Source organism: Lynx canadensis, chromosome B3 (genome assembly GCF_007474595.2).
Source record: "Lynx canadensis isolate LIC74 chromosome B3, mLynCan4.pri.v2, whole genome shotgun sequence".
NCBI classification, from domain to species: domain Eukaryota; kingdom Metazoa; phylum Chordata; class Mammalia; order Carnivora; family Felidae; genus Lynx; species Lynx canadensis.
The window spans coordinates 90,272,276-90,300,059 of NC_044308.2; the positions used below are offsets into that span (position 1 = coordinate 90,272,276).

At 34.3% G+C, this 27,784-nt stretch overlaps 1 protein-coding gene across 1 annotated transcript; it reads left to right on the forward strand.

The window, feature by feature from the left end:
* The first annotated feature begins 70 nt into the window (after positions 1 to 70).
* LOC115517066 (leucine-rich repeat and fibronectin type-III domain-containing protein 5-like) lies at positions 71 to 27,458 on the forward strand. The gene is given in 12 exon segments (XM_032593526.1): positions 71 to 123; positions 10,166 to 10,454; positions 10,456 to 10,522; positions 10,525 to 10,829; positions 10,831 to 11,047; positions 11,050 to 11,310; positions 11,313 to 11,474; positions 11,477 to 11,567; positions 14,327 to 14,618; positions 14,620 to 15,043; positions 21,457 to 21,500; positions 27,418 to 27,458. Coding segments are annotated over 12 exon segments (2,223 nt in total). The 3' UTR covers positions 27,436 to 27,458.
* The last annotated feature ends 326 nt before the right edge of the window (positions 27,459 to 27,784 follow it).

Genomic DNA, 27,784 nt, shown 5'->3' on the forward strand with positions numbered 1-27,784 from the left:
CCAAGCTATTTTCTGCAAGAGAGAATGCATTCTCCTTCAGAGTTACCAGTAGTATTGACTCTCCTAACCCATGGACCTTCAAGGACATTATGGAGTGTCTGCAGTGGGCAAGAAAAGGGATAGGTCAGTCCGTATCAGTGGGAAAATACTGAGACCTCTTTATACACAGAAATCATTCTCCTTTCTATTAGGTAGAATTTCTGTTCTTAAGAGAATAATTAGTATTATCGATTTAAGTGTTTGGATAGCTTCAGTCATGCCTTGACATACCAAAACAGAAATGAATGATGGTGGTTAAGTATGTCATTTGGGTTGTCATGAAGTCTCTGTGAAGGTGCCCTTAAATCTCCACGATAGTAACCTGCCAAGTGTAATTTGATTATGAACAGAGATCAGGATCATAAATGAGTAAATCACTTTATGAATTTAAGGAGTCATTGTTGTCAGAATCAGCAATCTTTATGTCTGAAAATCACCTAATAGTCAGAAAAACACATGTAAATAATATATATAAAGCATCTTCTTATCCTGGGAAAGGCATGAATTTTTGGAAATAGATCTCGATCTTAAACCTACCTTTCTTGTTTTCTTTTTGTATAGCCTTGAGGGGATTCCTTAAGATTTCTTAAGTTTTATTTCATCATACAAAATGGGAAAAAATAACCACTTTTATGAAGTTGTGCAAAGATTAAATAGGACTTGATATGATATATACATTGCACAAAAATCAGTCTTAGCTTCCTAATATAAGCCAACAAAATTAATATTAAAAACATTATAAAAGAAATAAAACATCTCTCTATGTAGCTTTTACCTTCATTTTTGAAAAACAAAATAAAACAAAGAGGTACTGAAATATTTACATATCTGCTGCTTAGAGCATGGTAAATATTCCATTTAGTAAACTGGTTTAATTATCAGTATCTCAACCTCATTCCTCATCTATAAAAGAGACCACTACTTCTTTCATGTTTACCTGTGTTCAGTGAATGGTAACTATTACTTTTTTTTAGATAATTCAGTTTATTTTAGTAACTGGGCTCATATCTGTAGTCCATTAATGTAAATACTATGGGTTGCTGGACACATGACCCATGTTGAATAAAAAATACATGTATCAATACACACATTGATAACAAAAATTAAGGATGCTCTATAACTCAAAGACCCATCTTATTTCTGTAAATTTAAATATCAAAATGTATGTTGAGTTAAAACTTTTCACCATCTGCCTTCTATTATAATTGTGAACATGCTTGTCCTGATCAGATCCCAGCCTTGTAAACTTTGTAGATTCTAGCAAAGTGCCTTGCATGTGGTGCAGATGCTAAATAAATCTTCCTGAAGAAATTAATAAAAGAATGAGGGAAGAGATGCATGAGTGAATTTTTTTTAAAGTTTAATTTTCAGTGTATTTAGGAATTTTACTAGTGACTTTTGTAATTGAAGATCGAGGATAATTGTTCAAGGTTATAGTTGTCTTGGTTTGAGTCTTGAATTCAACAGGTTCAATAGCGATATCCTCAGTATATATTTTAGGAGAGAATAGACTTATGACGTCATATATAATCCTTGGAAAAAATAAGCAAAAAACCTTAAATATTAGAAATGAATATCTACTGTGTTTCATATAAACTGTGTTATAAAATCTCCTTTGCACCACTGTGACCATTTTGACACATCCTAAAGCAACTCATCAGCATCAACAGGCATCAGCATCTGATCTCCAGCATTAGCCTGGACAAAGAGGCACTAATTGAATTGGTAGAGCTCTGTTGAATGATGGCAAGGCAGCTCCCGAGGGGCCCAATAGCTTTCCTTTAACTCAACATATAAATTGGTACCATATTGGTTTCTGCAGAGAATAGATTATGCTCTCAGTTGGTTGTAAAACCTAAATTTGCTTGTATATCCTATTTTAGTTGCCAAATAAATACTGATTCTCTTGAGCATATGTGATGTAACAGCCATGGGCTGAAAGAAGGATGCAGTACTAGAAAATCATTTTCCAGTTTTGTGTGATAGACTCTTCTTTGTTTATAAATGTGTCACTTTGTGTCTGAAAAGAATTAACTTGAAAAACATATAATGTAGAGATGTGTACATATTATCTAGAGAGCTGCAGCTGTATGACTATTTGCTGAGTTACATCCCCACTCAAATATTATTATCAAAACCGGTTCTGTGTGGTTTGCATTTAACCAGTTAGAGAAAGCAATAGACAGATGTTCTAAAAGAGTTTAACTTAACCAGATAAGATTGAGGTTAGTGTGTTGGATGATCTTCATACGTTTTTAAATCAGGAATTCCAACAAAGCATGACAGCTGCTCTGCTCTTCCATTCACACTCCATTCCTTCAAGTAGTACTACATAATTTTAATAAGTACATCAAGGCTTGGCACATGAACTTGTCGGAAATGAAAACTGTTTCCTTACACGATCCCACATCTTCCATCTTTTACAGATTTTGAAATCTCCACTCTGTTCTAAGATAACGTGGGAAAGCTCATTAATGACAATTCAAATGACTCTTTACTTACAGGTCTTATTTAAACAAAAAATAAACATCGAATAAGAAAGTGGTCCACATTTTATTCTAAACTCAGTGTTACTTTCTGAATCACCGTATGGGTAGCGAAATTGTATCAGATCAGGCCATATATATGTTGAGGAAGTAAATCAGATTATGAAACAGGATGCATAATTTGAGTTGGAATGGTATCCCATCTTTGAAGATATATGGCAGAGCTAAGAAAGTACGTTTCTAAAATATGACTAAGTTCTGATTAGCTACCAATAATGTGTCACTTTATAAATTCTTCTTCCTCTGGAACCAATATTTGAAAACATAACAAAAAACCCAAATTCCCTTTTTTTAACTGAATCAACTATAATGAAGTATAATGGACATAAAAAGCGCTGATATTAGGGGTGCCTGTGTGGCTCAGTCCATTAAGCATCTGACTTTGGCTCAGGTCATGATCTCACAGTTCATGAGTTCGAGCCCAGCATTGGATTCTCTGCTGTCAGCACAGAACCTGCTTTGGATCCCCTGTCCTCCTTTCTCCCCCTGTCCCTCCCCCACTCACTCAAAAATACATAAACATTATTTTTTTAAATGAATGGATATTAAATGTATAGTCAATGAATTGTGCTGAATATATACACCTATATATCACTATTTCAAATAAGATACAGAATACTTCCATGACTCCCCAAAATTTCTTTGTGTTCTTTCCCAACCATCCTCCAACTAGACAACTACTGATTTGATTTCTATCACTGTAGGTTAGTTTTACCTATTCTAAATGCACATACACTTGAAAGTTTCCAGTAAATATCATCTTACTTCTGAAACTCTTCCAGAAAATGTTTTTTTGAGACATGAATTAGTTTGATAGGACTGTCATAACAAAGTGTCACAAACTAGGTGGCTTAAACAGAAATTTATTGCCCCACATTTATGGAAGCCAGAAGTCCAAAATCAAGGAGTCTGGCATATTTGGTTTCTTTTGAAAGCTGTGAAAGGGAATCTGTTCTATTCCTCTCTCGTAGATTCTGGTGCCCTTAGTCATTTCTTAGCTTATAGATACTGTTCTCATTGTGTTTCACACTGTCTTCCCTTTGTGTATATCTATATTTGTGTCCGGATTTCCCCTGTTAATAAGGACCATATTGGATTAAGGTTTATACTTATCACCTCACCTTAACTTGATAATCTGCAAAGACCCAATTTCCAATTAAACTCACATTCAGGGATGGAGATTTAAGACTTCAATAGCTTTTTTTTAATGTTTTTACTTATTTTTGAGACAGAGACAGAGACAGAGCATGAGTAGGGGAGGGGCAGAGAGAGAGGAAGACACAGAATCTGAAGCAGGATCCAGGCTCTGAGCTGTCAGCACAGAGCCCGACGCGGGGCTTGAACTCACGGACTGTGAGATCATGACCTGAGCCGAAGCTGGACGCTTAACTGACTGAGCCACCCAGGTGTCCCAATAGCTTTGTATTTTAATTGGGGTGTAATTGTCATATAACATTGTATACATTTGAGGTTTAAAACATGTTTATTTGATATAATCTTATTGCAGTAAGATTGCTATTGTAGCCTTAACTAACATCCCTATCATGTCACGTGCTTATTTCAGTTTTTGTGGTGGGAACATTTAAGATCTAGTCTCTTAGCAATTTTGATGTTTATAATGCAATATTGTCTGCAATTACTACACTGTGCACTAGTTTCCAGGACTCATTTATCTATTAGTTGCAAGTTTGTACCCTTACATAACATTCCCCAATTCCCTAACCCCACGCCCCTGGTAACTACCATGCTGCTTTCTGTTCTTTGGGACAATTTCCCTAGGTACTCTATATTTTCAGATAAGAAAAAAAAATGGGGAGGATTGGGGGAGGGAAAGAAAATTGAAATGAATCTTCCAGGCAACCCAGATTTTCAACTTTGGAGGAATGATGGCTGAGACATTGAAGAGCACAAAGAATAACTAGTCACTCAGGACTTTCAGCTATAAAACCACTAAGAGGGGATGGAGAGCTCAGTTCTTTTCTTCCTATACAGTATGTAGATTTTCAACAGAATGTCTGAGGTGGCATTGGAGAGATACAGAAAACTTTTTAGAGGAAACCTCTACCTTCATAGAGTCTAGGGTAGCTCAATTGCAGCCCAAGCAAAGAACTGGGGATGAGGTGAAAGATAGAAGAGATCTCATTGGCCACCAAAAAAAAAAAAAAAAAAAAAAAAACCCAAAAAGCAAAACTGGAAGCAGAGATGTAAAGTTGACTGAGGTCTCCATATGTTTGGAAATCAGATAATTCATCTGTAAAATAGTCGGGTCTCCAAAACCAAGATCCCCTGCCTTCCTGAATAGGAAAATTCTCAGCCACACTCTCCAAACAGGTGAAGCTGTTGTGAACTGAATTACGATAATACTACAACAGAGACAGACTGAAATAACTTCAGAGCATATAATGCACTACTATAAAACTCCTAAAAGATAACATAGGACAAAACCTAAATGACCTTGGGTATGGTGATGCTTTTTTATATACAACACCAAAGGCATGAGCCATGAAAGAAATCATTGATGAGCTGGATTTTATTAACATTAAAAACTTTGGATCCAGAAAAGACAATGTCAGGAGAATGCAAAGCCAAACCAGAAACAGGGAAAAATATTGGCAAAAGACACATCTAAGAAAAGACTGTTACCCAAAATATACAAAGAATTCTTAAAACTCAATAATAATAATAAACAAAACATAATTTAAAAATGAGCCAAAGACCTTGACAGACATGTCAATAAAGAAGATCTACAGAGGGCAAACAAAACATGTGGAGATACCCTACATCATATATCATCAAGGAAATGCAAATGAAAACAATGAGATGCAAATACACACCTATTAGAAAGACCAAAATCTGGATCACTGACGACATGCTGGCAAGAATATGGTGCAACAGAAAGTCTCATATCGCTGTTGGGAATTATGGCAAAGCCACTTTGAAAGACAGTCTAGCACTTTCTTACAAAACTAAACATGTTCTCACCATACAGTCCAGCAACCACACTCCTCGGTATTTACACGAAAGAGTTAAAAACTTGTGTCCACACCCATGTGGAGAGCAGCTTTATTCAGAATTGCCAACACTTGGAAGCAACCAAATGTCCTTTAGTAGTTGAATGGATATGTGAATGTTGGGACATGCAGACAATGAGATTATTATTCAATGCTAAAAGGAAATGAACCATTAAGCCATGAAAAGACATGGAGGAACATATTATTAAGTGAAAGAAGTAAATATGAAAAAAAAAGCTACATACTATATAATTCCAACTATATGACTTTCGAGAAAAGGCAGAATTATGGAGATAGTAAATACACACACACACACACACACACACACACACACACACACACACACCAGTAGTTGCAGGGATGAGCCAGGGACAGATGAATAGGCAGAGCACAGAGGACTTTTAGGACAGTGAAAATACTCTGTATATACACCATAATAGTGGATATTTGTCATTTGTCTAAACCTGTAGAACGTACAACACCAAGAGTGGACCCTAACATAAACTCTAGAGGTGATTATGATGTGCCGGAAGTAGATGCATCGATTGTAGCAAATGGCCACTCAGGTGGGGGATGTTGACAATGGTGGAGGCTGTGCATATGTGGGAGCAATTGGTATACAGGAAATCTCTGTACTTCCCTCTCATTTTCGCTGTAAACCTAAAACTGTTTTGAAAAATAAAGCATTAAAAAGAAGTTTGTTGGGGCGCCTGGGTGGCGCAGTCGGTTAAGCGTCCGACTTCGGCCAGGTCACGATCTCGCGGTCCGGGAGTTCGAGCCCCGCGTCGGGCTCTGGGCTGATGGCTCAGAGCCTGGAGCCTGTTTCCGATTCTGTGTCTCCCTCTCTCTCTGCCCCTCCCCCGTTCATGCTCTGTCTCTCTCTGTCCCAAAAATAAATAAACGTTGAAAAAAATTAAAAAAAAAAAAAAGGAGTTTGTTAAACTTTTAAAAAGCAGGCAGGCAGAGTACGTGTGGGTTGAGCATCCAGCTTCAGCTCAGGTCATGATCTCATGGTTCATGGGTCCAAGCCCCACCTCGGGCCTTGCACTGGCAGTGTGGAGCCTGCTTCAGATCTTCTGTCTCCCTTTCTCTTTGCCCCTGCCCCGGTCATGCTCTGTCTCTTTCTCTCAAAAATAAAAAAAAAATAAAAAAAAATAAAAGTAGGCTGGCCTCTCCCTACCCTAATTTATGCTAGATAGTTCCTCTTACTTACTTTCCTGTTTGAGAGGGGGAAGTCAGGGGACATCTGTGGAACTCTTCCCTTTCATCCAAGAATATATCACCTTCTGGAATATAGTTACTGTAGGTTTATATCCTCAGCATTATGATGTTATTAAAGAAAATGATGTCCAGCTTATCCAGCTTATTTGATTACTGGGGTGCAAACGATGTGGGGTTTTTTTTTGTATGTTCACTTACTTTGTAACTTTTAATATTCATACCAGAAGTACTATTTAGAAACAGGTTAAAACACAACAAAAACATTTTATATCTATCCACAGATATACAATTTCTGTTGTTTTCCATCCATTTATAAAGATTCAAGATTCCATCTGATACAATTTTCCATCAACCTGAAGAGAACATCCTTTATATTTTCTTACAGCACAGTTCCTCTGGTAATGAAACTTACAGTTTGTTTCTCTCAAAATGTTTTTATTTTACTTTCATCTTTCATGGATATATATCCCACCCATATTGATGGACTTTCTTTTTTTCTTGCAACATTTATTTTTTTTTTAAATTTTTTTAACATTTATTTATTTTGAGGCAGAGAGAGACAGAGCATGAACGGGGGAGGGTCAGAGAGAGGGAGACACAGAATCTGAAACAGGCTCCAGGCTCTGAGCGGTCAGCACAGAGCCCGACGCGGGGCTCGAACTCACGGACCGCGAGATCGTGACCTGAGCCAAAGTCGGACGCTCAACCGACTGAGCCACCCAGGCGCCCCATCTTGCAACATTTAAAATATATTTTCCATTGTCTCCTATCTTGCTTTATTTCCAAAATGAAATCAGTGAGGAGTCAGCTATTATTTTCATTTGTTCAGTTTATCTTCTTGTAATGTATCTTATTTCTGTGACTCCTTTTAAGATTTTTTTTTCCTTTGGTTACCTGCAATTTGCTTATGATGTGTCCTGGTATAGTTTTCCTTGTTTTGAGCTTGGATTTATGTGTTGTTGTTTCTTTTATCACAAATGTGAAAAAATTTTGCCTTTATATCTGCTTTATAGACTTCTGCCAATACTCCGATTATATGCTTCTTAATATTTTTGGCTTCTAAATATTTTTCCACAGGTCACTGAGTTTTTGTTCACTTTTTTTCCCCATTTTCCCCTCTCTCCGCCAGAGTTTCAGTATGGTTAGTATCTGTTGCCCTGTTTCTACCTATAGGATAGCTGAAGTTCTTTCTTTGGATAACTCTCTTCTCCTGGTATTTCGCCTCATAAATTCAAGCCACCAGAGACTCTGCACTCCAGTCCATACTCTTCAGTTCATGTGTCATCTGGTTTTCTCTCCCTGTGCTATGCTTTACAAAGTGTCTCTGGAGCAGCAGAAGGGTTCATTTATTTTTTGTTCATGTTTCCCAAGGATCACAATACTGTGCTGCTTTTTTTTCCAATGTGTGAAATCTATGGTTATATATATTTTTGTACTTTTTTTTTTTTTTGCTGCCTCTTGTGGAAAGGCTAGTTTAGTACTAGTTATTCTGTCACAAACAGAAGAGTAAGACCATTTCATTTGTTGAGGCTGACAGTGCTTGTTCATAACAACCACATTAAATAGGAGATAAACTAGGTATAAAAGAAATCAAATCTATAAGAATATATTTTATTTAGGAAACTAGGTCTATTCTTTCTGGAAGAAGTCCATATTTTATATTTTCATTAATTAGAAATTGTGACTGGTTTTCTCCAGCCATTTTCATTGACATTTGAAACTACACGTAATTTATGAGAATTTTATTTATTTATATATTTATTTATTTATTTATTTATTTATTTATTTATTTATTATTTGTTTAATGTTTATTTCTGAGAGAGAGCGAGTATGGGGGAGGGGCAGCAAGAAAGGGAGCCAGAGGATCGAAAGCAGGCTGTGTGTCTGAGAGCAGAGAGTTGGATACGGAGCTTAAACTCATTAACTGTGAGATAATGACCTCAGCTGAAGTTGGAGACTTAACCAACTGAGCCAACCAGGCACCCATAATTTATGAGAACTTTTAATTGCTTATGTATTGGTATTTTAATTTTTTTTTAAGAGAGAGAGCATGAGGTGGGGAGGGGCAGAGGGAGAGAGAAAGAGAGAGAGAGACAGAGAGAGAGAGACAGAGAGAGAGAGAGAGAGAAAATCTTAAGCAGGCTCCATGCCCCATGCCCAGCCCAATGTGGGGCTCGATTTCACGACCCTGAGATTATGACCTGAGCTGAAATCAAGAGTAGGACCTTCAGCTGATTGAACCACCCAGGGCCCCCAGTATTTAAATTTTTGATGATTAATTTCAAGAACAATACTTAAGATCAAATTGGAAAGTCAAAATGCCAAGATTTTTAAAATTATATTTGGATAAATATAAATGCATTAAGATTTTAAGAAAAGAAACAATGGAATTGTAATTATAGTACCTTTTGGGACTCACTGTCAAGAATTTTGATGACTGCTTTTCAAAAATTATCTGTAAAAATCCAATTTTAGGGGTGCCTGGGTGGCTCAGTCGGTTGGGCAGCCAACTATAGCTCAGGTCCTGATCTCATGGTCTGTGAGTTTGAGCCCCACATGGGGCTCTGTGCTGACTGCTCAGAGCCTGGAGCCTGCTTCCGAGTCTGTGTCTCTCTCTCGCTCTCTGCCCTTCCTTGCTTGCTCTCTGTCTCTCTCTCTCTCAAAAATAATAAACATTAAAAAAATTTTAAAAAATCCAATTTTATATTATAAAATATTCTAATTTTTAAGGAGCTCAGAGCATTTGTGGTGCATTTTAGCATTTTTGTTTTTGAGAAAAAGAGCTTTTATTTGCAGTTAAATTGTAGTATGTTCAAGATAGTTTGTAAAGATGAATAAAATTTTATTAATGATTAATTACTTTCAAATACACCACAAAGTTAGAAATAACAAATGTCTATTATTGTTTCTACTCAGTAAATTGAAATGCTTTCAAATCGTTAAGTATATCTTTAATCTTTGAACTGACAAGATTTCTTTCAGGGTTATGGGGAACTTTCATGACTCCTACCCTCCAATCTGGGCTGAATGTCACTTTTTTTATGCGTCCATGGAGCACCCTGGACATATTTCAAAAATAGCACATAATTACAGAATTGTAATAATCTGTTGGTTTCTTTGTTTTCCCTTTTGATTTTAAATCCCACAAGGCCATGAATGGTATATTTTTTATCCTGGTGTCAATTGTAGCCTGCAATACAGAGTAGATATTTTATACTTGTTTGTTAAGTAAACAAATGAGTAATTGCTTCTGTACTGCAATTTGCATCAAAGGATTATTCCAGTGGGAATGTGGACATTAGTGAAATGATTGGATGCTAACACTACATTTTGTGTCTTTTCTTACAGGCTCTTAAATCTGATCTACAATGGAAAATTTCTTTTTTATCTGTTTTTCATTGGCATAGCAGTGAGAGCTCAGATCTGTCCAAAGCGTTGTGTCTGTCAGATTTTGTCTCCTAATCTCGCAACCCTTTGTGCCAAGAAAGGGCTTTTATTTGTTCCACCAAACATCGACAGAAGAACTGTGGAGCTGCGGTTGGCAGACAATTTTGTTACAAATATTAAAAGGAAAGATTTTGCCAATATGACTAGCTTGGTGGACCTGACTCTATCCAGGAATACAATAAGTTTTATCCACACCTCATGCTTTTGCTGACTTGCGAAATTTGAGGGCATTGCATTTGAATAGCAACAGATTGACTAAATTACAAACGATATGTTCAGTGGGCTTTCCAATCTCCATCATTTGATACTGAACAACAATCAGCTGACTTTAATCTCTTCTACAGCATTTGATGATGTCTTTGCCCTTGAGGAGCTGGACCTGTCCTACAATAATTTAGAAACGATTCCTTGGGATGCAGTTGAAAAGATGGTTAGCTTGCACACCCTTAGTTTGGATCATAATATGATTGATAATATTCCCAAAGGGACTTTCTCCCACTTGCACAAGATGACTCGGCTTGATGTAACATCAAATAAATTGCAGAAGCTACCACCTGATCCTCTCCTTTCAGCGAGCTCAGGTACTAGCAACCTCAGGAATAATCAGCCCATCAACTTTTGCATTAAGTTTCGGTGGAAACCCTTTGCATTGCAATTGTGAATTGTTGTGGTTGAGACGTCTGTCCAGAGAAGATGACCTAGAGACTTGTGCTTCTCCAGCACTTTTAACTGGCCGCTATTTTTGGTCAATTCCTGAGGAAGAGTTTTTATGTGAACCTCCTCTCATACTCGTCATACGCATGAGATGAGAGTGCTGGAAGGTCAAAGGGCAACCCTGAGGTGCAAAGCCAGGGGGGACCCTGAACCTGCAATTCACTGGATTTCTCCTGAAGGGAAGCTTATTTCAAATGCAACAAGATCTCTGGTGTATGATAACGGAACACTTGATATTCTTATCACGACTGTGAAGGATACAGGTGCTTTTACCTGCATTGCTTCCAATCCTGCTGGGGAAGCAACACAAACAGTGGATCTTCATATAATTAAGCTCCTCACTTACTCAACAGTACAAACCATATCCACGAGCCCGATCCTGGTTCTTCAGATATCTCAACTTCTACGAAGTCAGGTTCTAATGCAAGCAGTAGTAATGGTGATCCTAAAATGAGTCAAGATAAAATTGTAGTAGCAGAAGCGACATCATCCACGGCACACTTAAATTTAATTTTCAAAGAAATATTCCTGGAATACGTATGTTCCAAATCCAGTATAATGGTACTTATGATGACACCCTTGTTTACAGGTAAGAAAAATTAACCAGATTTTTGTACTTACCATGCACTCAATGTAGGGCTTGTTAATGTGCTACTGATTTGTTTTTTTAATTGGCAGTGCTACCCTGTGTTGTGATTACAGCACTCCGTTGTTTAAGTGTGTAATATAAGGTTTGTGAAAGGTGATCACCTGTGGGGCAATATTTTGAATGGTGTTATTTGTAGAGTTCAAATTTATATTTAATATGATGCTTACTTACTTTCTTTCCCCTCATCTAAGAGATGTGACTATCAGAGAGAGAACAAGACTGATTTATTTTACAAATTCAAAAACATACCAGAACTTACACATCCACATGAGTGTTCTTTCTTCAAGGAAGTCACGTTGGGAGGCTATACCATTACCCCAATGATGCTGGCATTGCTCAAAGCACTTTTGGAATTATCTTTAGAACCTTCGTCATACTATTTGAATATCCTCAGTGGTGGCAAATCTTCGTCTTTTGAGGGTGAATTTGAATTTTGGAAACAAGCAAAAGCCATTTGGAGCCAAGTCTTATGAATAAGGTGGGTGATCAGATGGGTATTGCCATTTTGGTCAAAAATAGGATGTAACTATAAAATAATGAGACTGATTTTTTTGGGTGATTGAATAATGTTGCATGTGTATTGTTTCATGTACACTGGTTCTTAAGACAGTTCCAAAGAGAGTTTATCAATATTTTGAGCAGTGAAAGTGTCACTAGAGTTAAATATGTAATCTCCTCATAATAACTTTGATAGAGAATTTGCATCTGACTATAGGCTTTCTGGTATGTTTTTCTAAAGTTCAGCCTCATTGATTTATAGTCACATCTTGTCCAGTTTTCAGTTGGAAATATACATTTTTACCTCTTCATAAATTTCACTCATGATAGACTTTTATTACTCCTAGGACACGATGCAAAATCATGGTTTTGAAATATACATATATATGTATCTTCTACATATATATATATATCTTCAAAGCTTTCTGAAATGAGATCAGCTCAATTCTTACATACTCAGATGAACTCTTGAAGATAATTTGATTTTCATTCATGTATGGAAATGAATGAGAACTTTTTTTTTTTTTTAAATGAACATGGACTGGTAGAAAAAACAACACACTGGCCCAGCTAGCCATATGATCAATTCTAGGCAAAGTTCTACATGGCTGAGTTTTTAATTTCCCCATCTTTAAAAGCAAGAGATTAAAGTAAATGGTTTCTAAAATCCTTCTCATCACTAATGTATGGTCATGTAGACTATGATGCATGCATAAAGTAGTTTGTCCTTCTTATACTCAGCTCTTTACCTAGGCTATCCATTATGATCCCTTTGTCAAAGAAGAGTGTACATCTCTGTCCCTCACCTTCCTGTAGCTAATATATATATTAACTTGCTCTATCTATCATCTATCTATCTATCTATCTATCTATCTATCTATCTCTATATCTATGTATCTATCTATTGCATATATATAGATATATGCAATATGTCAGTTTCTAGTTTCCAATTCTAATATTTTAATCCTACCATGACAAGTAAATTCTATGTGACCTTCAGAAAGTTGCTTGAATTTCATGACTGCAAAGCTTGTCATGAATAAAATAGTAATGATGCCTACCTCATATAATCATTGTAAGAATAAAATTATGGTGTTCCAGAAAAAAAAAGAATAAAAATAATAAAATTATGGTGTAATAATGTACTTAGTAATGCCTGGTATTTATCATGCACTTACTAAATAATAGTGATTTTAATCAGAAATAAATACTCTGGCCTAAAAGTTGCCTGGTTCATTAGAACCCATTGTCTAGGTTGTATAACAGATTACTATTGCCAAGTTTTAAAATTTTCTAAAAAATTTTTTCAGAGAAAATATATAGTTTCAAGCATTTTTTTTTTTCTAAATGAAATCTCAGTTTAGGTCATATCTGGTTGCTACTAAAAAAATGTGGGAAAAAAAAGCATCCACAGAAGAGTTTGTGATATAATGAATTTAGAGATGTCTGTAATGTTTATCAAACTTTAGAAACTGTGTTCTGAAGGTAATTTCATCAGCCCACAATGGGCAGAACAAAGGATTTATACTCTGGTCAACAGCATTGCCCTGTTCATGTTTTAGGATAATATTACTCATGCATTTTCATCAACCTCATTTATAGATAAAAACATACTGGGAACCAAGTGTTGAAGACAAAAGAAGAGGGCTGAAATGTGTAAATGAAGTATTTTAATCTAGTAATTATCTTAGTTATTAAAGATAGATTTACTGGATACCATTCCATAGCAGCTTATAACTGATTTGGAAAATAAATACTCTGAAATGCATTCCATTCTGGTTCTAATGTGATTGTCAGTGTTTTCCCTTCCTTCAAATTGGCTTTTAGTCACAGAGGTGTTGTAAGTGCTAAATGGATTTGTTTAGTAGTCAGATAATGTCACAGTCACACCTTTCAAAAGCAATTTGTCATAAATGATTTTTTAGCAGTGGCTTTTATTAGGAGTTCTGCTTTGCCAAGCAATGTAATTAGTAAGCTTGTCAAGGCATGGCACAGGCACCATTAATATAATGCAGAATCCAACAATGAATCTTAACCATTTTAACTAGGTAAATGTAAGATTAGATCATTTCCCCATATTTCATATCTGTTATAAGTATGCTTATCTTAATGAATCCTGAAATGAAACAGAACTGAAGTCATAACGCCTGTGTGTTTATATGTTTTGTTCTTATATTAACGCAAATTCCATTGTCCCTCAGAATGATACCTCCCACGAGCAAAACTTTTCTTGTCAATAACCTGGCTGCTGCTGGAACTATGTATGACCTGTGTGTCTTGGCAATATATGATGATGGCATCACTTCGCTCACTGCCACGAGAGTCGTGGGTTGCATCCAGTTTACTACGGAACAAGATTATGTGCGATGCCACTTCATGCAGTCCCAGTTTTTGGGAGGCACCATGATTATTATATTGGTGGGAATAATTGTAGCATCTGTGCTGGTTTTCATCATCATCCTAATGATCCGGTATAAGGTTTGCAACAATAACCGGGCAACACAAGGTCACCAAGGTCAGCAATGTCTACTCTCAAACTAATGGGGCTCAAATCCAAGGCTGTAGTGTAACGCTGCCCCAGTCCATGTCCAAACAAGCTGTGGACATGAAGAGAATGCCCAGTGTTTGTAAAGTTGCCAATGACAATGTGATACAATCTTCGGAAACTTGTTCAAGTCAGGACTCCTCTACCACTACCTCTGCTTTGCCTCCTACCTGGACTTCAAGCACTTCTGTGTCCCAGAAGCAGAAAAGAAAGACTGGCACAAAGCCAAGTACCGAACCACAGAATGAAGCCGTCACAAATGTTGAGTCCCAAAACACTAACAGGAACAACTCAACTGCATTGCAGTTAGCTAGTCGACCTCCTGATTCTGTCACAGAGGGGCCCACATCTAAAAGAGCACATTCAAAGCCAAGTAAGTTTCTCACTTTGCCTGCTGAGAGATCCAGAGCAAGGCCACGGTACTCCCTGAATGGAGGAGTAAAGGAATACTATTGTTATATTAACTCACTGAACACACGTGGACTGTGTTCTCAAAGAAGCATGCTATGAATGCATGTTAATTCAGTCCCACAGTTCTGATGGGCATAGTGGAAAAACAACTCTTTCAAATTCTGAGTGGATATCGGAAAGCACTGTGTAACCTAGTATTTCTTTTAATGAAAAAGTGATTTGAAAACTCACATAGGAAATTGGAATTTGAAATTCCAGTTTTGTTTTCTGATACATGGCTACTAGAGCCAAGATGTATAAACCTTCCAGGTATAGCTTAATACATGAAGGTAACATATATGAAGTAGTTAGGGATAAAACGTGACAGAGCAGCAGTGCCTTCTATTCTAGGGCTGGCTTCTAGGTTCTACAATAGCAGAACACTAAATAAAGGTTATCATCAGACAAAAAAGTCTTGCCTATATAAATAATGATATTTTCCTCCACTCTTACAAAGGCTCACTCATGGCTGATAAATATTTTTCAATGAGTAGATTGTATATTTTTTTCAAGGACAATGGTGTTTCTTTTCAGGCAGATATTATAAAGAACAACTCTGTGTTGTTACGGTACTTAAAATACTCAATAAGTATATCCAGACAGTGTTAACATAAATATGCTTCTAAACAACATTCTTGGTTCAGGTGCCTTAATGGTCTTATGGTATTTCTCACCCAGGCCATAGCTTTATGCCATAGCCATAGTGGGAAGCAAAAGAAAATGCAATGATTTTGCATTTATCAAAAAAATCTAGTTCAGTTTTATGTCACATGCCACAATTTTATATGCTGCTACCTGGGCATGTGAAGGTGTTTTTGTTCATTCGGTACACATTTGCAGAATGAGTGAATTTTATGTTTTTCTTAATGTAAGTTAAAAAGAGAGACAAAAAAAAAAAAGACTGCCTTATCAAAGGAAGGTTTATGTTTATCACTAAGTAAGATAAAAAATCCTTTTAATGGAATTCTTATTACATTTATAAGCAATAAAGGCATTGCTCATTAACCAAATGGTGATTTCATTTTTCCCTTCTGCCTATAATTCTCAATTTGAATGTTTCTCTCTTAGAGTAAATGTATTCATTTTAACCTAAACCTGTGATGAAATTTAATTAGATCATGCAGCTTAGTGCATCATTAAATCATGCAGCTTAATTTATCATTAAAAATGTTTAAATTTAAGGGCACCCAGGTGACTCAGTCAATTAAGTGTCCAACTCTTGGTTTTGGCCTGGGTCATGGTCTCAATGTTTGTGGGATTGAACCCCATGTTGGGGTCTGTGCTGACAGTGCAGAGCCTGCTTGGAATTCTCTCTCTCCTTCTTTCTCTGCCCCTCCCCACTTTGCTCGGTCACTGTCAGAAATAAACATTTAAAAATTTTTAATTTAGTCAGACAATAATGTTGCTTTTTGATAAATGGCATTCCTGGACATTCACTGAAATCAAGGTCTATAGATAAATGTTCCTATTTACTCATTGAAAGTCTTACATTATATGGCAACTTGATGGTAGTTTTTAAAGATTGGTAAATGGAGGTTAATATTAAGAGGTTTCTTGATGTTTGAAGTGGGAGGTTGAGAATGAGGCTCATGTGAGAACCTTGCACAACAAAAAAAATTAGCCATAATATAATAAGATATGCATTTTATTTATATAACATACTCCATGAGAGTAAGTTAAACACAAAGTTTATTATCTCTTACAAATCATTTTAAACATTAAAACACAGATAAGGAATGGTAGTCATTAGTTTAATTTCCTTCTACTAGAGGCATATAAAAATGTCAGTTAATTTTAACTTGACAGAGGCACACCTTATAGATGATTTATCATGATTACATTCAAAAGCAGGTAAAATTAAAGCAGTTCGAGATTATTCTCCATGCAAGTCTTGAAAGAAATTATCTAATGTGCTAGTACCAGCTTAGATGTTTCATAAATGCCTTCTTTGCCCCAGTTCCCTTTCTAATGTTTGCCTTTCACATTTCTAAAGTCTAATCAGCTTTCATGGGTCAGTTGTATAGTTCTTTGAGGAATAAATGAGATTACATGTGTAGTCGTATTTTGTAAAATCAAAAGCATTACTCAGAGCAAAGTGTATCTCCCACACAATTTCTGTAATCATGCTCTGATCCCAATTTAACATTTCTAATTAACTTCAAATAATTCTTCAAAAGGTGCTGAATGACAAAAGCATATCACTTTTCCCTTTCTTAGTTTTTACCTACATGGTATTAAAAAGTCCAGAATATATAAAGGCTTTCAGACTTAAAAAAATTAATCCCCAAAAAGAACTCTGGTATTATGAAGGTTACGGTCAAGGGGACTCTGAAATCATGCATAAAGGCCACAGTGTAACATATCTACTCTAAGCTACTGATTAACTTATTTTATATTTTTCATTTGCCTGTATTTTTTAAAATCAGTTCCCTGCTTATGTTTCAAATGAAACTTTAATTAAATATCTCTTATTTCTTATAAACATTTAGAACTCTATAACATCTAATCATGTGAAATTTATTCTGTTTGACTAAAGCCATTGAAACCATTTAATTTTTATTAGCTTTACAAGACTATTTTCGGGGTGTATTAACCAAATGCTTGAACACTTGTTTTTAGAAGCGTTGAGAAGGCCTTATGTTTCTGCCTTTTCAAAAAGTTTATATTTGAGAGAACAATGAAAGATTGGCCTATCGAGAGGGTCAAATGTTTTTGTTTACAACTATATGAAAAACTTTTCCACCAGGGCAATTTCAGTGTGAAGTGACTGAAAAATAAATCGTTGGGATGGTTGGAGGTTATTGAAGGTACCTGGCATAATGTCTGAAACACAGTAGTTACTCGAGTGAATGAATGGATAGATAAATAGAATGAATGGGGCCAGAGACGAAGGTGCAGTAATAAGAATTTTGATTATATGCACAATGGAGATTTGTGATCTGGCTATTTTATTACTATAAGCAAGAAATTCTATCTCTTACTATTTTTCTTTCTGTTATTTCTTGCATTTCCCATTTAACCAGCTATACATATGCAATCCAAAGCATATGATTTGCTGTTGTTGATTATGTATAGGTTGTATACATTGATTTTACTTCTTTGTTCTCAATTACTTTTTTTTTATTTTAGCCATTCTACACTGTGATTTCAGGTTGTTCAATATGAAAACTAACAAAAAATGTATTTGCAGATATTTGCTCTAAACATTTCTCTTTAATTATATGTCTTCCTGTGTTGTTTTTGTTTCTTTTGGATAATTGTCCCCCAATTCAAAAATGCCCCCAACTATTATTAAAGTAGGTCTTTTGATTTAATATATGTAATTTCTGAACATCACAAAAGGATAATGAGGCATCCAAAGCTTCCTCAAAATCCTAAGCGGAAACAAAGTTTGGTTTGATGAATATCATTTATTTTTACACTACAAAAAGATTAGAACAGAGGTGCATTAAATAAATAATTTAAATTAGATACAGTAATACCTTCACGGTGGCTAATTTATTCCTGAATTATTTTTTAAACTATTAAATGCAGTTACTTAGGTTGAGGTTATAGCAAGTATTTTATGCTTTCAGACAGTTGATTTTAGGAGCTCTGTAGATATATTTTACTAAAAATGTTTCAGAATATATGTTGAGAATTATTATAAGCTATTTATAAACCTCATAAATCTATTACCTGAATGATACATGCTTTCTCCATAAGAATTGAGAAATTAAAAAAAAAATTAAATGTATTCCACTTATCTATAGGAATCTCTTTTTAGCTTTTCTTGAGAAGTGTTTCCTGCTTCAATTTAAAGCACTCAGGAGGTACTTACTTCCAAACTAAATATTAACTGTTTTATTTGCTTGTATTATTACTAAGGGGAAACTAAATATTTCATTTTTAAAAGTAAAAACCTAGAGCAATTATCACAAAATCCACAACAATTGCCTCTTAGTTTCTGAATTTTACTATTTCCCCCATGTTATTCACAATACTAAGCTTAATAATAATCATTTAAATGCCAATAGTCTAAAAAATGTCGAAAACATAAAGTATCTTACTGTGCATAGAATTGAGAAGGTAAATGGGACATTTTTTCAAGGATTGAAGATCTGAACCCATTTTCTTCTTGGTGTGACAAAATCCTACTTCTATTTTATGATGCTAAGAAAGCAGTATTTACCATATTAAACAGAATGAAGGCTACTTATGCTTTCCCTTGCTCAGTCTTCCCTTGTTTCAGGAAGCGTTCAGTCTTTCTTCTTTAACAGTGAATGTGGATGCTTCTGCCTGTGAGTGTTTGTGGCATTTTGGGGAAAGGACTTCAGCACAGAGATAGGCTGGATGGGAAAAGGATTTTTTTCTTATCCTCCTTTGTTGATGATGATAACCATCATCATTATAAATCATTATTATTATCATTACTATTATTTACCTTATAATGTTTGTGAGTTAAGTGTCCGTTGAGTTAAATTTATGGATAAGAAATAGCTTGTTTTTAAAATTTCATACAGAAAAGGAAATACCCAAAATGTATGACAGGAATTTTGTGATAGTTTCAGAGCTCTGTCTTTTCAGATTACTCAGTCCTTTTCATCCCATACTAGAAAAGTGCGTGCTGGAACTACGAATACATTGAGTTTTGTCAAGTTTGGGGTTGTTTGTTTGCTTGCTTTTTGCAACAAAAACAATCCTTGTCGCAGTACAGAAGATCACTTAATAGAGGAAGAATGGTATAAGTATTACTGTGATGGAGTCATCCTAAAAATGTGGTATTGTCTGAAGTGAGACATATATAACTGGGAGTCTGTTTAAGTATGAAATTAGCTTATTAAATTATGGTGTTAATGTATTTGCAATTTTATCAAATATTACAAATAGTCCATGTAGCAAGTAGTATACTATTGTCTTCTGATTTTGTCAGCTATTTCAAAGTCAAATTTAGGATCTAAATTTCACCTTGATAAAACACATACACAGTATACTTATGTATCTAATATAGATATACTAATATGTATGCTTATCAAATTAATCCATTAAAATCAGAATTTTGCGTCCTGCAACATGGATTGTAATTAATGTAGCAAAATTATATTTAAATGGGCTGGCTACCAGAGTACTTATCCCAGAACAACTGCACAAACTATACTTCTTATTTATAAGATTACAATGGAATATAAGCTCTCTAGTAGAAATTTATTTTTCTGAACTTCCTAATGATCTCTACAACTTGTCTAATTTCCTCCACTCTTTTCAAGAAGGTTACTGTTGATGAATTTTAAAAATTAGCAAAATTTTTTTCAAATATATTCAGAGAAGATCATGAAGTCCCTTTCATTTTGTGTTTGGAAAGTGGATGTACGTTTGATCTTGCCTGAAACATGAACTAGGTAGATACTGTGATTCAGCTCCAGAGTATGTCCAATAAATTATTCAACTAACATGAGGGCTTATGAAATAGATTGTGTTGGCTCTACCATAATGTAATTTACTAAACATTTTTTTCCTGTATAATGTGAACATGTCTTATTATTGTTTTAATGTAAAACCTAATCTCCAGAGGCCATTATAAATTTCTATGAATATTTGTGTTTGAGGTTCTATAAAAAATATTTTGTACTGTTCTCTTCACACTCACCTAAGAACCCTGAAAATAACTTTTTCCTGATTTTTTTCTTATCATTGTGTCACTTCTTAATGACTAGGAGTATTTGTCTAAAAAGAGAACATTTGGAAAGAAATAGAATGTGTGTTATGCAGGGCTATGTAATGGTATTAAACACTTACAGCCAATTGGAACATACATGTGGACATGTAAAGACAGAATGTTCACATATAGACCATTAGGGTTTTACATGAAGATAAATGGGTACTTCATAAAACATGATAGTATTTTGGGAGCTATTGAATAATGATTATCATAAATGATTATTTAATAGTCTGCATGTTGAACATGGTGAAGCTATGTTTCCTATTTTGGATTCTCTTCCTTGGTGTATCTTTTATTATTAATCATATGCAACTCTAGCTGAAATGTTAACTTTGAGTAGGGAAAATTGAGTAGAAGCCTGATTCCTTCCTGAACTCTTTCTGGAAAGTTGCATTACATAATTTCTCACTTTAGCAACTAGGACAATATTTTTAAATTTCTACGTATATATCAGGAAGTAGTCATAGACAATTATAAAGTCAATTGCAATTAGTCCAAGAACTGGTAAGTTAAAAAAAATTAGATAAATCTTTATTAAGAGAAATCTTACCAAGATTTCAGTAAGAAGAGTTTTAGGGTCTGTTTCTTAAAACTTGAATTTGTGTATTTGTTTATGACACTGAAAATTTTATTCCCAGATGCTTTGCTGACTAATGTTGACCAGATTGTCCAGGAAACACAGGTGAGATTTTTGTACCTGTCTCATAATTCAGCACTTAAGTGGGTATATTCTGTTATATAAAATTTTAAATGTTTTTTGCAAGTTTATGTAACTCCTTGAAATTTTCCATTAGAATTTACTCAATGCTCAATGATACAAAGTAAAATTCAGTTTGGTTAAATAGATTTCCAGTTATTAAACTTCGACGTATTTCTGGTTAACTGAACATTTCTGATTCATACTGTAAGAATAAAGGGAATACTAATGTGACTTTGGAGTCACTCTTGTAGTTAGTTATCCATGATAAAATGTGCATTTTTACAAATATTTCCCAGTGTGAAGATAGTAACTTATTAAGAATGTATTAACTCCTATCTTTGACCCCCATATCCTAATTGGAGCTGAAATGATACATTATACCTTACTGACAGTGGATGAACACAACTGTTTCAGGGTTATCTAAAATGAATGAAGCCACTATAAAATGGAGCAAAAGGCAACATATGAAATATTCATGGTATTTCTTTTGTCAGCAACTGATTACTCTTCTGTTTTTTTTTCCCCATTTGTTTGTGTGTTTGGTTTTTTGTTTTTTGTTTTTTGTTTTTTGTTTTTTTTTCCTTTTTGGAAGCTTCAAATGAGTATTTGATTCCTGCATTTTAATTGGATCAGAATGTGTGCTTCCAGAGTGGAATAGCACTTTAACAATCTGTTCACACAGCTGGAAGCATCAGCCATTTGCTTAAGTTTTGGACAGAAAAAATATTCTGCTTTTAAAAGTTCTAAAAAAGGCCACTGATTTATTTTCGTAGTAAAAATAGGGCCTTGTTTTTGTTTTTGTTTTTTTAACATTTTGCATTTAAAAAGAATAACTTGGGCAATTATTCAGGGTTTCCCCTAATGAATTCGACTCCCAAATCAAACACTTTTTCCTGCATCATCCCTTTAGTGAGTTCAGGATCCCATTCCCAGGTTGCAAAAAATAAACAGATGACACTGGAAACGATCAATAGCAGAGTGTGTGGCACATACTCTGAGTTCTATGTTGTGTCCTCAGCTGACCTGCGTTAAGGTGCGTTGTATCATCAGCACCCAGCAGTTGGCTTTCTCATTCTGAAACTCTCTCCCTCTGTTTCTGCCTCCTTTCCTCACCACCCCTCTCCTCCTCTACCCCCGCCTCTGGCTTCCAAAACTTCATTTATCATGTAACTTTGGACATCTAGCTGTTTTGAAAGAGAATATCTTTAGAAAGGAATTAGAAAGTAGATGGTTAATCTATCAGAAGCACAATCCAGAAGGGTGCTGAATGTTATATAAGGATTGGAAGAGTCATTTTTCAATTATGAATTAATTTCCCAAATGTTTACATTTCACAGGACATATTACCTAGTATTGTGTTTATTTATTTCACTATGTTATTAGAAGTCAAATTTGGATGAAAGTAATTTCCTCGGGAGTTTGCATATTTCTCTAGATAGTACAGGTTTTGCCAATGAGATAAGTAGGTAAAATTTCCAATAATGACTTTCTTTGTCCTAAAGTAGTTAGTATGAATTATAAAAACATTCAAAAATCTAGAAAAAATGTAAAAGTAAATACATATCTGTTAAACCTACCATACCATTATCTAGTATATAATCTTTCAGTGCTTTGTCATTTCTACGTGAACTGAATTCATGTGTATATATGTGTGGCATGTATTAGATTTATATAATGAATGTGTGTATGTGGAATATGTCACTCTTTAAAAAAATATTCTGAGTCTTTCTTTAGTTCCCTTTATGAAACAAACTGTCCTAGAAACTTTTTTTCCGCTTTGGCTATTTTTTTTTTTCCTATAAGCGTTACCAAGAAAAATAAATCCACAGGCAAAGAATAATTTTAACAGAATTTACTGGCAATACATTATTCACTCATAAAAAAAAAAGAGAAAAGAAAAGAAAACTCCTTGCTACATTTCTGTTATCAGATTGAAATCACTGTGAGACTGCAGTGTAACTAGTCTTGGTACTTACATGGTAAATGATTTCTGCCATAGCCAGCCTATCATTTCTATAACTGTCAATGCATCCAGTGAAGCTCCTTCAAGGAGACTGACCTGTGAGCTTAGTCTGCTCATGGTCTTTCTTGGCTTTCAGCAATAGCTCACCCTGGGTGGGTGGAGTGAGGTAGAGCTGGCAGAGATGTCTGGTGCTCACAGCTTCCCAGCTCTTTTTTGGGGTGGTGGGGGGTGGGGAGGAAGAGAGATGAAGGGATATAAATTTTTATTTTAAGTTTATTTTCCTGCAGGATGGTAACAAATGCTGTTTACTACCCAAAGGCAAAATTTAAATTAAAATGCTACGTATGTATATATACAGTAAAAGTAAGCAAGAAACAAACAGAAAACACCCTAGAACACATTTTTTGTTTTTAATATAACAAAAATGTTAACCATGGCAACCATATTAAATTAACTATACCACAGTCCCTCATAGAACATCAAACTCTAATAGGAAGGTACATGGATGACAGAAAAGTTTCATCTAGTCAGTGGTTTAGGTGTCCCTCATACTGACGTATCTGCTAAGATAATTTTTCCCCAAGGATGAAGAGTTAATACATGTATTTCATCTCCATTAGCAAGAGTACACCCTATGCCAAATTTTCCCCTTAAGAACTTTACTGCATATGTATAGAAATAGAGTGCGCTTGGAAAATATCTAGTATATGACGTATGATCCTTCTATAATAAACTTTTAGGATTCTAATCACACTAAGACGAATTGACAGCAAAGGGAAGAGGAGTCATTGATAAAACTGGTGATAATTACATGTAAACTGGCACTCACATATAAAGTAATCTTGTGTTTGAAAAGATTGTTATACTTCAGATAAATAGAGTAAAACAATTGATATGCCATGTTTAGAAGTTAAAATAGGAACAATTGACTAGTTGCACTTATAATGAAAATGCCTTAAGTAAACTTTTCTTTAAAAGTATTTGGCAAATTCATACCAACAAAATATGTCCATTGTGTGTGTGTATCTGTGTGTGTAAGTATGCACAAGAAATTCCCCTAATTCTGCAACTGCTTGCACCAGCCTTTAAGTTAATAGCTTCCTGATTCTAATTAATTTGACTTCTGATTATTTTGTTTAGTATCAATTAAGGTATTTAACCGATTTACACTTTATCATAAAATTCCTGCTACAGATGCAATAACCATGATAAGAGTTCAGTTCTTTTATGGAAAGTATTAAGCTATAAATGAATAAAAGTTAGTGATGCTGATTGTAAAGAAACAGTGACATTTTAATACAGGGTTAGGAAAAAAATATGAAATAAGAGCAAAACAGCAAAGCAAATGTATATTTATGATCCAGATATCTTTCCAATGTTATTTCCCAGTAAAAATGACCAATATAAAATATTTGGTTCTGTAACTTTTCTTTCCTATGATATTCCCTTCAAATGAAATTTTTAAAAATAAGAATGATAGAACAGGCACATATGCACATATGTAGAAACCATTTAACTATTTTTATAATAAAGCATACTTTTGACATTAATTTGAATGTTACAGTATATAAAAAAAAAATAGAACCCTAATGTCAATAATGACTTCTAGAAATAATTTCCTTCTTGGTTAGATCCTAACTATACAAGGTAAAAATCATTCATAGTTCTTAATTGCATTCTGAATAAGGGTAGTAACAGCATTTTCCCACAATACATTCAAATCAGGACATTTTTTCTTCTCCTAATATTGGGGTAGCTTTAATTTCCTCTTTTCTTTGTAGTACTGTTAATAACTATCTGTCCATAATATTTGCATGATATCATTTCACTGTTAAATAACGACTATTACCAAAAACATCCTGAGCCTATCTCAAATTCATTGTTGTTAGTTCTTGTAAAATTTTAACATAATTATTATAGTCTATTTTGCTTTTTTTCCCTTTGTGATGCTCTTATAATTTGGTGCTCATATTTAGATCTTTATGGAATCATTGTAAGAGTTTGCCTATTGATAAGTAAAAAGTGTTATTTTTAATATCCTACATATATAAGTTTTTATTCAGTTTCATATTATGTCATCATTTCAATAATGGTAGTAACTTCAGGGTAAGCAAATTCAGACCATAATTTCCAAAACTGCTAATTGTCTAATATTTGAAATGAACAGCTTTTATAAAAGCCATAATTTCATAGTTTGTTAGTAATGTTTTATGTAATTTGGAAGTGAATCAAAAACTCTTTAAAATATGTAAGCTTATACAATCATTGACTTGATATTAAAATAGATTCTTTATTCTGGAAGTGTTTTATTTCTAAAATCAAACTAGTTATACTGCCCACTATTTTTCTTCTAAGTGTATTGTGTGGTTTTTATATTACTACTTCTGCGAACTTTGGTATGGTAAACTACATCTTTTTACTCTCAAAAGGGACATATGATTGGAAATACAAACAGAAATAAATTCTCGTAATCCAATTTCACCAAAATAAGCAAGCTATACTGTGAACCCAATAGATATGAATTTAGATATAATCCCATTGTAATTTAAAGTGATTTTGGAATGTTTTTCTTAGAACATTCCAGATAAACAATGATATCTATATTTCAGTAGTTTCCAAGGTAATTATTTTTTATAAATAGGTTTTACATCTATTACCTAACAGTGTTCAAACGTTGTGTAAATCTTTTGTTAAATAATTTTCAAAAATTAATGTTTATACCAAAAATAACTTCAACTCTGTAGATGAAATATTTTTCCTTTTTTTAAAAAATGTTTTATTTTTAAGTAATCTCTACACCTAATGTGGGGCTTGAACACACAACCTCGAGATTAAGAGTCATACAGTGTACCAACTCTGCCAGCTAGGCATCCCCAGATGAAATATTTTCTTAAATAAAACATCTCTACAGTATTTTCCTACCTTTATCGCATCAAGTGTGTTCTACTCCAAATAGTTCTACATCAGCATTTTGATATACAATATGCTTCTATATTTCATGATTCATTTGTGCCATGCATTTTATAACCCGCAACTTGTAAACATGTAGTTGTTTTTGAATGGCGAGGAGAAAATTACATCTATTTCATATTTATGAAATTATATATTTCTCAAAAATTCTTTTTCATCTCCATCAAAGATAGAATTTATAGGCGTGTCTTAAATCTATGATACTGAGAACCCACATTAGAGGAAAAATTTTACTGTTTGATATTTAAATATTTTTTATATTGTTTTACTCAAAATTATATTAACTATGGATTGTCTTTCTTGTGCATTATTGTCATTTTACATATTTATTTGTTCTGTGGGTGAGGAACTAATTTATGAAGAGGAATAGTCTTCACTCACATTTCATGTGTAATTAAATTTTATAAAATTTCAATATGATACAAAACTCTCAACAGACTATACTTAAAAAGTAGAGATCACTTAGGTTTTATGTGTGATGAACAAATGTGATCTAATATGCTTATAGTTTTAAAACCAGTATGATTATTTATTAAAATTTAAGTGGTATGCACTAATGAATACAATTATTATTTTTTCTTAATTGAGAATATAAATGTGAAAAACATAGTAAGGGAAAATGACTTCCCACAATTTGCCTTTGACTTGCATAACTATTTAGGCTTAATACATTTAGATTTCTTTTTAAAATGAGACTCTTTTATATATTCACCAATTTGAAATTACCAAATAACATTTTAAGAGCTGATGTGCGTGTCTAGATAGTTTTTAGGGGTGTATCTTGTATTTTATGGCAAAAACTCCTGCCTAGGTACTTATAGCTCAGTAACTTCTAAATTGCCAGCACAATGATCTTATTACCTGTGTATTTTCTCTTTGTTTCTTTTTCTTTCTTTCTTCTTTCTTTCTTTCTTTCTTTCTTTCTTTCTTTCTTTCTTTTTCTTTCTTTTTGGTATTTTATTTTAGAGGCTGGAGTTAATCTGAAGAGCACTACTTCTTTCTCTCCTGAAAAAAGTTGCCACTGATATTTTTACTGGATAAATTTAAACATGTTTCAATTCACAAAGGCCAATTGTTGAACTGGTGTCCTAGAAGAAATTGTTCACAGGAGCCGAAGCAGAAGTCTCTGATGCTGGTGGAACTGGCTCTATCAGACCATGGTTCCTCTTTTAAAGCCAAAATTTTTTTTTTCTTCTGGCCTACAAGTATTTTCTTTTTTTTAAAGAAGGAAAGAGAAAGCCTACACTGGCATCGAGTTCTGTATCAATCCATGTTACATTGCCATCCATGATTTAAGACTGTAGAATCTTGAATAATCTATATCACTTTAACA